Source organism: Wyeomyia smithii, chromosome 2 (genome assembly GCF_029784165.1).
Source record: "Wyeomyia smithii strain HCP4-BCI-WySm-NY-G18 chromosome 2, ASM2978416v1, whole genome shotgun sequence".
In the NCBI taxonomy this organism is placed as follows: domain Eukaryota; kingdom Metazoa; phylum Arthropoda; class Insecta; order Diptera; family Culicidae; genus Wyeomyia; species Wyeomyia smithii.
The window spans coordinates 50,509,434-50,524,838 of record NC_073695.1 but is presented as its reverse complement, the minus strand read 5'-3'; the positions used below and the strand labels follow the sequence as shown (position 1 = coordinate 50,524,838).

Sequence of the window (15,405 nt, the reverse complement as noted above, 5' to 3'; positions counted from 1 at the left end):
ATTCTCTCTCTTGCAGAGGACGAGGACCGATTGTTATTCTAGAATATGAAAAAAAGAAAACTGCAACCAACCTATGTGAGGTATAGTCACTATATATTATATTTAGCTCAAACAATTATACTGTACGCACAAGAGCCCCCCAGCCTGAAGAAATTATCGAGTTGGACAAACCCGCACACACCGACCAAACTACGCTTTCTTCCTGGTGGTATGACAGTTGGAATTTCAATGGTGATTTCGAAAAACTAGTAGAATATTCATTGATATACATACCTAATATATGTAATAGACGAGAATGTATTTGAATAGGAAAGAGCGGATAGTCGCTGGGGTTGTCTAAATTTTGCTCTCCGAAACAAGAAAAAAAAATCATCCTAAACCACGTACAAAAGTGAGCCCCATTATCACTGCTGCACTGAAACTGCTAGTTAAAACTACGTGTTCATATTTTGAATTTAGAACTGTGCTGGCCACATAATCAACTAACTATGATTCCAAAATAATTGATGTTTGCCACAAGTGCACCACACACTCTATATGCATTTTAATGTTGAATCAACTACTAGACAGAAGATTTTTTTTTTTTTTTTTGACGTAGGACTACGTCTAACCGCACTATATCCAGATACATTCTGCGGAAACTAAAACCTAAAGGTGTAACGTTGGAATGAAAGATTTCAAACGGTGATACTGATGTAACCACATGATGGAAAACAATAATCAGTATGTCGTTGGATAGATAAAATGATGGACAATTTTGTGATTCCTCAGTTATCATTATCATTTCATTGCTAAACAGTGAAAATTTCATAAAAGTTTCAAGGTCGAATTTTCACGAACAATGTATCAATCACATGCGAGCACGCCTGGCACAGACTTCATGAGTAGACACCAACTGCCTGCTGTATAGCAGTGGCAAAAAAAATTGACAGAATCTCCCCGTCCCAATAGGTCTTCTAATGTTCGCTTCCATGAGCCTAGACTGATTTGATGTCTTGAAGGTGAAGCTTTTTCGGGAAGTTCGTAATCACCTTCACTATCAGACAGTTTTACGTTCTGCTGTTAAAATGTTCTTGAAACTGATGTCTTGAAGGAAAAGATGCTGGCACAGGTAACAGTACTGCACCGAGCAATGTATGAATAGACCGCTGGTTACTCGTCGTCTATCAGTGCAGTAGAACTCGATATTCATTTGTGTGCAGCCAACAGCGTTGCCAGGTCATTTTTTCAAAAATCTGGAAAAGGCAAAATAAAAATCTGGAAGAAATCTGGCAGTCATTTCGTGGGGTGAAAGGTAAATTTTTCGAATAAAAGTCTTGGGGTACGCAAAATTTGAGGTGACAAAATTGCAAAATTTCGCGCCAAAATTGAAGTGATGACATTTTTGCGGAACAGAGAAAATAAAATCTGGATAAAATCTGGATCATCAATGAAAAATCTGGATAATTGGACATCAAAGCTGTCTACCTGGATACATGTTCAAAAATCTGGATAATCCAGCAAAATCTGGATACCTGGCAACGCTGGCAGCCAAGCCAAGTGAAGACTACATTTCCGCTGTCGACGAACAGTGCGGCGTGTTGGGTTAACGCGTAGGTATCGCTTTGCGAACTGGAACACAATCGAATTGCCGTTTGATTCGTTTGTTTGAATTGTCTCTCTATTTCGTATAGTAGCAAATATCAGAATTCGATATGATCATTCGGATGCCGCAAAATACGCTGCGCCACCGGGGACGTATTCTGTACGTGTCGGTAGAGGCAGGTAGCATGGTATATAAATTAGGTTCATTGTGCAGATAAAATGCGTTGTTTATTTTTGAACTCTACACTGTGTTTTTCTCATGTCCATTTTAAATTTTCTGTGAGTATACATTTTTGTTTAAAAACTGTAAACTGTTCACAAGACAAATAAATATTGTTTAATTTCTACTAAATCGCACTCAATTTAGGTCTATAGAAGCTTGCCTTTTCGCGTATTGAAGAAAATTGACTGTGTTAGAATGAAAGGTATTCATCAATGTTAAAGAGAATATTTTTTCTTCTAAAATAGAGGGCTGCGAATGAATAGTCAAAATACAGACCCAGTTCGATTTTGCCAAAGACGACACGGCAGAATTTTCCTGTTGCCAAGATTGAAACATGCCAAAAATGAACGGTTCTCTTTCCATGTTTTTTTTTCATAGATATTTCCACTAATGACTAGTTTCAATTCCAAGTCGTTTGAGGTGTCACTTTATGAATTAAGGCTGACGACCTAGATACTTGATATTACTACCCGAGTAATTAGAGGCTTAGTACTGCTTAGATCATGATCATTATATTACCGGCACATGTTCCGTTCATATTCCAGGAACCGTTTTACCGATTCCGGTCATCCGCTTCTGCAACATAAAGAACCAAAATACCCTTCTTTTGGAGGATGTAGAGCTTAAATTGGTTGAAATAATCGAAAAAACTAAGAAATGTGATAATACATAATCGCTCGTTTTAGGCACATGTGTGCCAAAATCTAACCGTGCTGAAAGTAAAACAAGCTCAAATCAAATAGAGCCTCAAATATAAAACTATTGTAGTCCTACGTCAACTATGCGGTCGTGTCTTGGATACCACCCTCCTATTTTTTTGTTTCCAGTCAGCGAGTGTTGTTATGAAGTCGTAGTTTTGTATTCCGTCAAAAGTGTGTACATTGTTGGATGATAACAAACTCGTATTATTATTAAATAAACTTAACATGCTGTTTCGAGAATGAATTTACAACAAAAAATAAATGCTAGAGGACACGGATGTAACATGAAATGCTTTGCGACTGAACTGTAGTTATTAAATCTTAAGCAGTAATTTTTGGCGAGTCGCTTCACACGCGACCGAAAAGTATTCTGCATCCAGTGGAGTCCCACACTATGTTTTAGTGGGGTAGCAAGTGATTGATAATAGTTTGTCAAGTAAATTACATCTTAAAACATATAATTTAAAGAGTAGCTGTCTTTATTTAATAATACTTCAGATTCATTGTAAAAAATGGATCTTCAAGATCTTTCAATAGGGACAACAATTGTCACAACTTGAATGGTGTTATAAGTCTACTTTAAATGCTTTCAGCGGGCGAAAACAAAAGAAAAAATATTCTCTGGGGTTTGGGACCCAGGTTTTTCCTTTGTTCTGGGACAATTGCAGGATGGCTATCAATTTTTTATGGAACGTAACAGTTTTCGTATTTATTGCTCACAGAAGGTTTCTTCAGTTATTTGTTGAAAATGGCAGCCATATCTCATATTTTGTACTGCATCGGGTTAAATAGAACTCAAATGACCCACATTAATAACACAAAAATACATTGAAGTATATGAGACCAGAAATAAAAAGAGTGCAGACTAAAATTCAATCGGAATTGATTCCAGCTTGAATTCGGTGTTGATCTTGCTCTTGCGCTCGGGAATCAACTGAAAGATTTCACAAGGAAGCCGTTCAAGATCGCTAGTGTTATTTCGCATTGACTTTACCGACCTGTTCGATTCTTTTTCTTTGCAGAGTAATTGTAAAATCTTTTGATTGACATCCATGTTTTATCCCGAATACCACTTCCTCAATGATACTTTCATAAAAACCATGTAGAATTGGACAAGTTTTTTTATGGTCTAATATTCTGGGATACTTTGGATTTCGATAGATGTTTACCATACCCCTACTTTTTCTTTAAAGTACCTGTGTTCAAAGACTGGTAGCGCTAAAATCGGATTTTTTTTTTTTGTATGAGTTATAAGTTTACTATTATTTTTTGAAAAAATTGAAATTGCAAGAATGCGGAATGTTTTTTGACTTTAACGAAAATTTAGTTTAAAAGGCTACGTTGTTAGTTTAAAAGGCTACGTACTGCGAAATATTCCCTTTCAGTAACATTGTCTTATTTGCCATATGTTGTCTAAAAGGAAGAAAAGGAATGCATTATATAACCGAAAATCACCAGTAACATGTAGCTAGAAAAAAAAAAACAAAGCGAAGGATTGTATAACAACTACTCAAAAACCATTACCCTGATGGATATGATTCCTCAAAGACCATTTTACCGAAAGATTTTTCTGGATTTATCAATACTCTGAAAGTTTGTTTTACGAATAAACTATTTTCCCGAGAACCACAACGGTAACGTTTTCGCCAAATGCTCGGTTATTTTTTTCACGCAAAGTATTGAGTCTAACCACAGGCAGACGTTTAAGCAAAAACAACATTGACCGAAAATTTATTTATTGCACTTTTTTAAATTCTGTTCGATTCCCACATTTTTCCGTTATTTTTTTTCAATTTTGCAGGGCTATTTTTGAATATTTTGCATGGTTTAGTTCAGCATCGTATTCAGTTTTTTTACTAACAAAGTCCATTAAATATCGCCAATAAGTAAATTTTGGCCATATTTTTAAGTCAAAGGGTCCAAAACACATATAGAAAAAAATTCCGGTCACAAACTGGAACCTGAATGCGAAGCGGGATTTAGGACAGACATTTACATGAGAAAAGATCTTTGAAATCTTATCGGAGAGCTGATAAATGGAGAATTTTTTAAAAATATGTATTTTTTTAAATTTGAGTTAATTCAATTTAAAAACATGACAAAAATGTCAATATTTTTATATACTATGCATACAAAAGCACACAGGTTTATTTTTTTTGAAATTTTCACTTAAAACTAGAAGTGATTACCTTCAATTTGATTCAAAAATATCAAAAATTGATCAACTGGTTCAAAAGTTATGAATTTTTGAAAATAAAGTACATCGAATACAGCCGTTTTTTATGGTTACCCTATTTCGGAATTGGTCACGTAAAGTTCTTCAATTGTGTTCAAAATTGCAGGGATGGATTTATGTTGAAAATATTCAAACCCGTATTTTTTTTTTTTTTTTTTTTAAGGGGGGATTTGTTAGTAGCTTAAGTATTTATGATAAATATTAGTAAATAATGAGTATGTGTGTCCAATCACAAATGGTGACTTCTCAACACTGTTAGAAATTTGTAATTTTAATTGTTAGGATTTGTTTGCTTTCGCAATTAGGACTTATCATTCGTAGGGATTTAAACCTACTTGTCAGAAAAGGGGAAGTAAACTTACAACAAACCTAATTGCTAACTTATTGGCTATAAAGAGAGCTTATCGTAGCAATTGAGGATTGCAACGATTTTTGTCGAAAATTGTTAATAATTTTATTTGACATAGCTTCTAATGGTTCAACACCAGTAAGTCTATGTAATTCGAGTGTACCAAACCAAGGAGGACGCTTCAAAATCATTTTCAGAATTTTATTCTGAATCCTTTGGAGCGTTTTCTTCCTTGTTGAACAGCAACTTGGCCAGATCGGTACAGCATAAAGCATTGCTGGTCTAAAAATTTGTTTGTAAATCAAAAGTTTGTTCTTTAAACAAAGTTTAGAATTCCTGTTAATGAGAGGATATAAACATCTCGTATATTTGATGCACTTGGCTTGTATACTCTCAATGTGCTCTTTGAAAATAAGTTTTTTATCATAAATTAGTCTCAAGTACTTAACCTTGTCGGACCAACTTAAAATAACCCCATTCATCTTGACAACGTGATTGTTATTTGGCTTGAGGAAAGAAGCCCTAGGCTTATGCGGTAAAATTATAATTTGAGTTTTAGAAGCATTGGGAGAGATTTTCCACTTTTGCAAGTAGGAAGAAAAAATATCTAAACTTTTCTGCAATCGACTGCATATGACACGAAGACTTTTTCCTTTTACGGAAATGCTTGTGTCATCGCAGAACAATGACTTTGTGCATCCTGGAGGCAAATCAGGAAGATCTGAAGTGAATATGTTGTACAGGACTGGACCCAAGACTGAACCTTGAGGTACACCTGCTCTGACAGGAAATCTATCAGATTTTGAATTCTGATAGACAACCTGCAGAGTTCGATCAGTAAGATAATTTTTAAAAATTTTGATTAGAAAAATTGGAAAATCAAAAGTTTGCAATTTCGCAATCAAACCTTTATGCCAAACACTGTCGAATGCTTTTTCTATGTCTAAAAGAGCAGCTCCAGTGGAATAACCTTCAGATTTGTTAGCTCGTATCATATTAGTAACTCTGAGCAATTGATATTGACGTCTGTCTTTTTTCAAACGAATTAGAAGTTGAAGATTTTCGTCAATTATTGATGAATCAAATTTCACTTGAGCCTTTGGAACAGAATAATTCCTGGCATCAACAATTGCACATTTTAATGCTTCCAAAGCGGAATCAATATTCACTTCGTTTTGCAAATCAAGCTCATTATTGAAATTTCTCTCAATATGAGTTTTGTAACTTTCCCAATTAGCCTTGTTATAATTAAAAACAGAGCTCATAGGGTTTAAAACTGATTCATGGGATAAAGAAAAAGTTATTGGAAGATGGTCAGAATCAAAGTCAGCATGTGTGATCAAATCACTACATACATGACTTTGATCTGTTAGCAACAAATCAATTGTTGAAGGGTTCCTTACAGAAGTAAAGGATGTAGGACTATTCGGAGACAAAATAGAATAGTATCCTGAAGAACAATCATTGAATAAAATTTTGCCATTGGAATTACTTTGAGAATTATTCCATGAACGATGTTTAGCGTTAAAATCGCCGATTATGAAAAATTTCGAACGATTTCTGGTGAGTTTTTGTAAATCACCTTTAAAATAATTTTTGAGCTCGCGTGTGCATTGAAATGGTAAATATGCTGCGGCCATAAATAAAATCCCAAGTTCAGTTTGAACTTCAATTCCCAAAGTTTCAATAACTTTCGTCTCAAGATGGGGAAGAGCACGATGTTTGATTCGGCGATGAATAACAATTGCAACTCCACCGCCGGAACCCTGAATCCTATCATATCTATGAACCACGTAATTGGGATCATATTTTAATTTTATGTTAGGTTTCAAAAATGTTTCAGTAATAATTGCAATATGCACATTATTTACTGTTAAAAAATTAAAAAGCTCATTCTCATTGGCCTTCAATGAGCGAGCATTCCAATTTAATATTTTAATTGTTTTATTTAAAATCATTGCTAAATTTTAAATTAGAAACAATTTTAATAGTAAAATTTGTGCCTATTTGAATGGCTTCAAACATTGATTTTGCCTGCAACATGGCGTTCATAAGATCGAACATTGCCTGTTGCAAAAAAGAAAGTTTACCTGCCGTAATAGGCCCCAGGCAGTTGACATTAGAAAAAATATTTTCGGCAGCAATATTAGCTGGAGTAACAGGTGTACAATTATTTTCTAGCGTGTTTTGCTTACCCATATTAACGGTCATTTTCGAACTACCAACACTAGGCGGTATAATGTTCGAACTACCTGTAACCTGTGCATAAGTTAAACGGGTATGCAAAGGAGTAGGTAAACTATGCGTCACTGGTACGCTTGGAGAATTTTGTTTTGAAGTTGGTTTTAATTGAGAAATTGAATTTTGTTTACCTTGCCTTGCCTTAACAATTGCTAAACGGACTGGGCATTGATAAAAATTTGACATATGGTTGCCGTTACAATTCGCACAGCGGAAATTTTTACTCACTTTCACAGGACATGTGTCCTTTTTGTGAGAAGAGTCTCCACAATAAAGACATTTTTGGTCCATGTTACAGAATTTGGAACCATGGCCATAACGTTGGCAAGTACGGCATTGGGTGATATGCTTTTCACCTCCGCCATACTTCCTATAAATTTCCCACTTGACACGCACATTATACAAAGCATGTGCTTTTTCAAAAAATTTTAAGTTGTTAACCTCATTGCGGTTAAAATTAATTAAATAATTAACAAGGGAAATTCCAGTTCTCTGACTGTTTTCGCCTCGTGATTTTTGTTTCATTAGAATTACTTGGGTAGGGGCTATGCCAAGTAATTCTGTTAAAGTAAGTTTGATCTCATCAACGGTTTGATCGTTGGTGAGACCTTTCAAGACAACCTTGAACGGCTTGGCGTTCTTGGTGTCATATGTAAAAAATTTGTACATCTTGTCAGTTAAATACTGAACAAGACGATCACGACCCTTTACTGAGTCGGCTAATAAGCGGCATTCACCTCTACGGCCAATTTGATAGGTAACTTTAACGTCAGAAACAAACGTTGAAAGTTCCTTTTTGAATATATTAAATTCAGAAGAAATAGTTACCACAATAGGTGGAACTTTCTCCTTTTTTAAAGATTTTATATTTTGTATAGTTTCATTAGTAATAACTTCCATTTCACCAGCTTCTTGCTCAGGCAAAATATCAAAAGGATTGTCACTACAGACACTCGAAGTGTCAGAAAGAGATGCCTCTCTTTTCCTCCCCGCAGCGATGCGAGGTTTCTTTTTCCGTCCAGCCATTTCAGGTGATACGAAAAAAGTTAAAACAAATGTTAAATTCAAAAGTAGGTAGTCCTGAGAAAGACTGATGGGAAATAACTTTCAGGTAATCTTTAAAAGACACACTGACAAAACACAAACTTTGAAGCTATAGGCAGTCAAAGACCAGTCCACAAGCAACCGAAAAAACGTCTGATCTGTGGGACAGTTCAAGAAGCACTGATTCAAACCCGTATTTTTTCGTAGGGTCGTTAGGCGGACTACCTCTGAAATAGGGTGACCATAAAAACGGCTTTATTCGAGGTATTTTATTTTCAAAAATTCATAACTGTTGAACCAATTGATCGATTTTCGATCTTTTAAGATCAAATTAAAGGTAAAACCTCTAGTTTCAAGAAAAAATACAAAAAAAAATATAAACCTTTGTGATTGCATATGCAATAATATGAAAATATTGACATTTTTGTCACATTTTTAAATTAAATTTACTCAGATTTAAAAAATAAAATATTTTTAAAAATTTCTCCATTTATAGAGTCAAATGTGCTCTTTAAATTGAAACCAAAAGATTTTTTTTTTGTTTGCCGTAAAAGAAATGGCAAGCCAAAGAAAAACGCATATTTTTTTAAGAAAAACATTAATAACTTTGAGTAGAATTGAGATATTCACGATGTAAGCATTGAAAACTGTTTATCTTAAAAAGCCCTAAAAGTCGTTTGAAAACAGTTTCAAGATAAAAATTAAAAAGTTAGAGCGCAAAATGTGTGTTTTCAATATAAATTGAAATTGTTTTCAAAGATAGAGATAAACTTTTTTCACCGAGTTACTTAAAGTTAACGGAGCTATAACATTGTAGAGCATTTTTTATTGTATATTCAAAGATAAGAAAGTTAGATACTTAAATTCATCAAAAATTTTGGTTACCCTAATTTTTGATAATTTTACTATAAGAGCTTTAACATATGTAACAACTTTGTAGAAGAAAGTTTTTCTCTAAAAATTGCTATAGAGCCCTAGACCAATGAACAATGGCCCAGAAATCAAATTTAGGGGGAAATTTGAGTCTAGAGCTCTATAGCAACATTTTAAAGAAAAACTTTCTTTTACATAGTTGTTACATATGATAAAGCGCTTATTGGAAAATTATCAAAAATTATTGTGACCAACATTTTCGATGCAATCAAGTGTCTAACTTTTTTATCTTAGTAGATAGAAGAAAAATTTGTTCTACAATGTTATAGCTCCATTAATTTTAAGTAACTTTGTAAAAAAAAGTTTTTCTCTATCTTTGAAAAAAAACACATTTTACCCTCTAACTTTTTTATTTCAAGATTCATCTCAAAACTGTCTTTGAACGACTTTTAGAGCTTTTTAAGAGAAATTTTTTCGCAATGCTGACATCGTAAATATCTCAATTTTACTCAAAGTTACTAATATTCTTTATCAAAATATATTTCAAAAATAGAGAAAAACTTTTTTACAAAGTTACTTAAAATTAATGGAGCTATAATATTGTAGAACAAATTTTTCTTCTATCTTCAAAGATAAAAAAGTTAGATATTTGAATGCATCGAAAATGTTGGTCACCCTAATTTTTGATATTTTTTCAATAAGCGCTTTACCATATGTAACAACTTTGTAGAAGAAAGTTTTTCTCTAAAATGTTGCTATAGACCCTAGACCCAAATTTCCCCCTAAATTTGGTTTCTGGACCATTGTGTATTGTGCAATAGTAAAGTATTTGACGTTTTCCCAAAAAAATATTTGCCCGTCATGGTTGTTGTTTGCCCGTGTTTGCCCCATGTTAAAATTGGAGAGTGACAAACAATTATCTTTCACCAAATTTTTATCTGTCAAAAAGTGACAAATACTTGACGCTTGGGCTTGAACAAAAAGTGTATTAGAGCCTTATCTGTCAAAAAGTGATGAATATTTGACGCATGGTCGCATGGTACAAGCCCAACACTCATCACAGCAAACAGAGAACAGAAGGCGCAATCTTCTGTTAAGCAACTATGTAAGAAAGAAACGAATTTGTGTTCTTTTCTCTTTTTTTTTTGAAATCGTTCAAATATAGGCAATCAAGATGACGGTTCGACTGGCGCTACAGTAAAAATTATGCTGATGATTTGCAGGCAGCATTTTACCTATCAAGATTTTTTTTTTTGCGTTGCTGGAAAATTTAAATATGTGTATGGACAGTAGGTTTAAAGTGAAAATTGAAATGCAATCCCATCACACTATATACCTACCAGATGCTGTAAGAACATAACCTCATATCGAAAACAAAACCGGATGTCATATTTTTCGTATTTCTTGTGTATCTTCTTGGCAGTAATCAGTCTACTAGATGCTATAAAAAAGTCGTTTTAGTTTTGTGTTAAATCGCTAATTGTTTTCAAGAGAACACTTGGACGAAGCGACGATGAGTTTAACAGTGTAAAATTATTTTCTAAAGTGACCCTCAGACCGCCCCCTTCCCTTTTCCACAAAGATATCGGTTAAATTTTTGTGCATATTGAATCACAAATGAGAACTAGATTATCAAATGACTGTTCTGATGAGAGAAGTTTTTTTCTTCAAATTGCGACATATTGGCTATTATTCCTGAACATGTTAAGAAGGTACTCAAGGCAAAGTTTGCACCGTTTTAAAGTCCCCTCGCTCCCTTATCTTCAGCTTCTTATAACATTTCTGAACAGTCTCAAACGTCAATCTTGTCATGAACGATAAATATGCAGAATAAACATTTCTGGTGGCTTTCAAGTCTAGCTGTGACACACAAAAAGTAAGAAAGAAAACTATCGGTTTCTGTCCGTTTATGCTAAATTTATGTAAACGTAATTTTTATTATATAGGTACCACTGCTATTGGTAAGAAATTAGAGAAAACCCGGTGGGACACAGCATGATTTCGAAAAGGTACAGGGTTATTTAAGATCAACTTCTGTTTAAAGAGTTGAATAAATTTATTCGTTGATAAACTGAAGTAGAAACAGTAATCGTTGTTATAGAGCTTCTAAGAAAAAAAAGGTAAACGTAGGCGCTTATCAGAAATTAATTCTATAACGTTCGTATAAAAATCAAAACTATTTGTAATATTTACATCTTAAACAGAAACAGACCGAGACTTAAACTATGAGTCCAACTGTTGTAGGAATAACTCAACCGCAGTGAAGTACCGTAGACAAGTTCAAACGTCGATGACCCAACGCGTCTGTAATTTGTCTACAGCAGCCTACACTGCAAGAGTAAAATGTCCTATGAGTTGCTGATGACCAACTGAAGATTCTAAATGCAATTAAAATCATTGATGTGTGTAGAACTTTGAAACTCCTACAGGAAAAAAAAGGAATGTACTCGTTTTTTTATTATATCTAGATCATTATTGTGATGCTTTGAACACGAACGAGAGAAAAAAAAAATATAACGTTAAGCCACTTTGAGTCGAAGTTGGAAATTTTCCCAATATATGAATAGCAGCATTTTAATTTTATTATCAATAATTGTCGGATTGACATATAACAGCGCGTGCATTAATAAAAATACTACCATTGTTTTTTGCATATTGACCGTAAGAATAAAAAAGAATTATAGTTTGCTTCTTTAATTGATACAACGTAATGTAGTTAAAGGAAAAATGTCAATTTTACTTTACCACTACTACTACTGCTAACTGCCCAGTTACATTGATAGATGTAATTAATCTTGATATGTTTCCATAATTTGTACAGTTGTAATAATATAAAACCATATCAAGATATCTTAAAAACAAAACCGTTGTAACGAAACATGATACAAGCTAATCATGCAATATAATTGATTCTATAGAGAAGGTTGAATTCGGTCAATTCGTGTTTTATTTCAAGGTTTTTAGCAGTCACACAGGAAACGGCAACAATAAGTTGGTACAGATATAGGCTCCTTTTTGTTGGTTACGAAAATTGTGATAGAAGGTTAAGGAATATGCATAAGCGAGTAAACGAAACATGTTAATATAAGCAACTATTACAAAGCCGACTTCGTCGATCCTCGAGAGTGTATAGCTGTAACTGAATGAAATCGGTTAATATAAAGAAACAGAATACGTGCACGCGGTATCATTTAAAATATCACATCACGCTTGCTAAATTTTCTGTTTTTGATCTACGTGTCTGTGAGACCCCCTAATTTCGAGAAGGTAGCTTGTACAACATTTCTGAACCGTGTACTAAAAACAACTGTCAAAAAATTGATACTTCATCAGGGAAGTTAAAATTAAATCAACACCAGTATTAAGAGATCACCTTTTTGGGGCTGAGTACCATTCTAACTAGTAGAATTGAATAAAACACTATGAAAATCTTGTTTCATTCCACTGGTTTGCACACAAACTTTGTGTGTCTCCAAAACCTATCTCTCCATAATCCACAATGTCAATTTTGGTCTTAAAGCATGGCTTTTTGGTCTTAAGTGGGGACCTTACTCTGGAAGGCCGAGCAATTATTTTCGTGATTTTTTTCGAATGTTTTGAATAAGGTGAAGTGTTGGGATTTTTTGGCTGTTGATTAAGGTATATTTGAAGATGTATTTTGCATGTCGTGGAAGCAAATATAGTGAATATTACATTCTTGGCAGCTGGGAACGCTGATGCTCTCTCTAGATCAGTACCCAATTGGTGGTAAGTTTTTCTCAGCATCTACTGAATCCATTTGGCTGAATTTTTTTAGCATGTAAAAATGGATCATCTTACTTGTTACATAGCCGTTCCACGACATGCAAATCACATCTTTAAATATACTTTAATAAATAGCCAAAATACCCACACTCTTCCTCTTATCCTAACATGAAAAAATTTATTGTTTTTTTTTTAATACTACAAAAAACAACGCGGATTCACGGCAACATTGCACAATGAAACTATAATACAGCCAAACAGACGTACCACTCCATACAATACTAAATAAATTGTGGTTCCGATTAACTCGTGCGACATCTACTGGACTTATTTCGCAAAAGATAAACTAAGTTTTTCTGGCAACCATACCCCTTATTTTCTGCTCAAAGAGAAAAAGCACATTAGCGCTAGCATCATCAATATTCCGCGTAATTGAAACTCATTTTGAACTAACCGTTATTTTGATCCACGAAAATAAACTTCGTGGTGCGTCTGTGAATCTGTGATGATGCTATACACCGAGCCATTGACATACCTATAGTGAGTAACAGTGAATAACAATGATCTCATGTCATGGGCCCAAACTCATTTGTGCTGTCAGCTGTCACATAGAGGTGTATGAGAAGTAGCGGTGATATGCTACATCGTTTACACATATGCTGAGATATTAGGCCTTGAAACATGGTGGGATGCCATTGGGGTCTATATACTAGGGTGGGGAAAAGTGATCGATTTTCCAGAAACAAGTTTTTTTGGTTCCTTTTGGGGTCCCAAACAACCCTAAACTTACCTGAAGTCGATTGGTTTTGTCTCCGTTTGGCGCATTGCATTTTAAATTTGTATGAAAATTCATATGGGAAAACCTACTTTTGTGCATTTAACCTACTTGAGAGCTCAACAATGCTCTAATAATGCACTACATGATGTTAAAGTATAGTATTTCAGATGCCCAACAACTTTGCAGAAGACACTGAAGAGCTAGAATGTCCCTAAGAAGAGCTATAGCTGTTCAAAGTTGAGTATGTCGATTTAAATGCAGAAAATCTTGTTTTCTGCCAACATTATCAATGTACCGGCGTCAGTAAGTTTCCCATCAGAAGTAACCTGTCGTAACGAGTTTATAGCTGGATAAAACAAACAAATTCAGGTCAATATTTTAGGCGTAAATAGAATCTACAACGTGTTTCAGAGGTTACTTCTGATGGAAATCTGACTGACGCCGGTACACTAGCAGTGTTGACAGAAAAAATTATTTGTAACATAAATTTCGTCATACTCAACTTTGAACAGCTCTAGTATTTTTTTGGCACACCCTAGGTCTTTAGTGTCTTCGGCCAAGTTGTTAGGCATCAAAAAACCTACCATTTGAAGTCATGAAACCTAAGGTTTGAGCCATTTTGAGCTCTTTGGAATGGAAAATGCAAAAAAGTTGGTTTTTCCATACAAATCTCCATATAAATTTAAAATGCAATGCGTCAAGCGGAGACAAAACCAATCGACTTCCAATAAATTCAGGATTGTTTGAGGCCCCAAATGGAACAAAAAAAGTTGGTTCTGGCTTTCTGCTAACAAGCTTCGTTTTTTCCATATAACAATTCCCCACCCTAATATATACACACCTTCAAAATGAGAGGTGCTCAGGTTTTTTTTTGACAAACGATAAAAATAATACAGCACATTGAAGTTGACAAATTTTTGACCGTAACACCACATACATAAGACATACGTAACACTGGCGTTTTTTTGTACTTACTTACTTTACCAAACAGTCCCAAGCCGTGGTGTGGCCTTCGCTGTACGTAAGAGTCGTCCCCATTCCACTCGGTCCATGGCTGTAGTACGCCAGCTCTGCAGTCTGCGTAAGGTCCGTAGGTCGTCTTCCACCTAATCGATCTACCTTGCCCGCTGTGCACCTCTCCGTCTTGTCCCTGACGAATTGGTTTCAAGAACCATCTTTACCGGGCTGTCGTCCGACATCCATACAACATGCCCAGTAGGGTGGGACAAAAAATAAATGTTAGCTCCCATGTACTTTCCGTGTTCCTTATGGGTCCCATAACAACTGTGTAACTTTTCAGATCGATCGGTGAAACGCCTGATTTGCGCCCGATTTTTAAAGTTTCCATACGATTTTATATGGGAAAATTCACTTTTTCAAAACTTATTCTCTATAAATTCCCAGTTGGGTCCTAAAAATATATCGATACATGATATTTGTAGGAAATTTTCCTGGGAAAAACTCTGCTGAAGACCGTAAGGCGCAACGATGCTTGTAGAAACAGTTATTCACCCCAAACTGATTGAATGTCTGACGGACGGCTCACCATTGAAATTTTCCAGCAACACTGCTGCAGCAAAATTCACGATTCGAGTAATTCATTTTGTACAAACTTTTTTGGAAGATTTCTTC

At 34.7% G+C, this 15,405-nt stretch overlaps 1 protein-coding gene across 1 annotated transcript in view; it reads left to right on the top strand.

Annotated features, from left to right (window-relative positions):
- Positions 1-12,425, top strand: part of LOC129724532 (uncharacterized) — a 545,414-nt gene extending 532,989 nt beyond the window's left edge. Inside the window, exon 19 of the mRNA XM_055679507.1 lies at positions 17-12,425. Coding sequence (XP_055535482.1) covers positions 17-42 — 26 coding nt within the window. The 3' untranslated portion in view covers positions 43-12,425. The remainder of the gene's footprint in view (positions 1-16) is intronic.
- Positions 12,426-15,405: the final 2,980 nt, after the last annotated feature.